Source organism: Eimeria mitis, genomic scaffold (genome assembly GCF_000499745.2).
Source record: "Eimeria mitis Houghton genomic scaffold, Emh_scaff1828, whole genome shotgun sequence".
NCBI classification, from domain to species: Eukaryota; Apicomplexa; class Conoidasida; order Eucoccidiorida; family Eimeriidae; genus Eimeria; species Eimeria mitis.
The window spans coordinates 2,905-3,166 of NW_013570149.1; the positions used below are offsets into that span (position 1 = coordinate 2,905).

Sequence of the window (262 nt, forward strand, 5' to 3'; positions counted from 1 at the left end):
AGACACACAAAACAAGTAGTAAGATTGTTTTAAGGGTTTAGAGAAAACCCTAAAACGTAAACCCCAAACCCTAAACCCTAAACCCTAAACCCTCATATAAACCCTCAGCTCTATACCGCAAAACCTGACCCTAAACCCTAAAACCCTAAACGCTAAACCCTAAACCCTACCCTCTGAACCCTAAACCCTAAACCCTAAACCCCTACCCCCTAAACCCTAAACCCTCCAACCCTATCCTCTAGACCCCCTAACCCCTCCCCCC

The 262-nt window shown here is 46.2% G+C and overlaps 1 protein-coding gene across 1 annotated transcript in view; it reads right to left on the reverse strand.

Annotated features, from left to right (window-relative positions):
• Positions 1-247: 247 nt before the first annotated feature.
• EMH_0044200 (DNA gyrase subunit A, putative) overlaps positions 248-262 on the reverse strand; it is a gene marked incomplete at both ends in the record, with an annotated part of 3,134 nt that continues 3,119 nt past the window's right edge. Inside the window, one exon of the mRNA XM_013495931.1 lies at positions 248-260. Within this exon, the coding sequence (XP_013351385.1) occupies positions 248-260 (13 nt within the window). The remainder of the gene's footprint in view (positions 261-262) is intronic.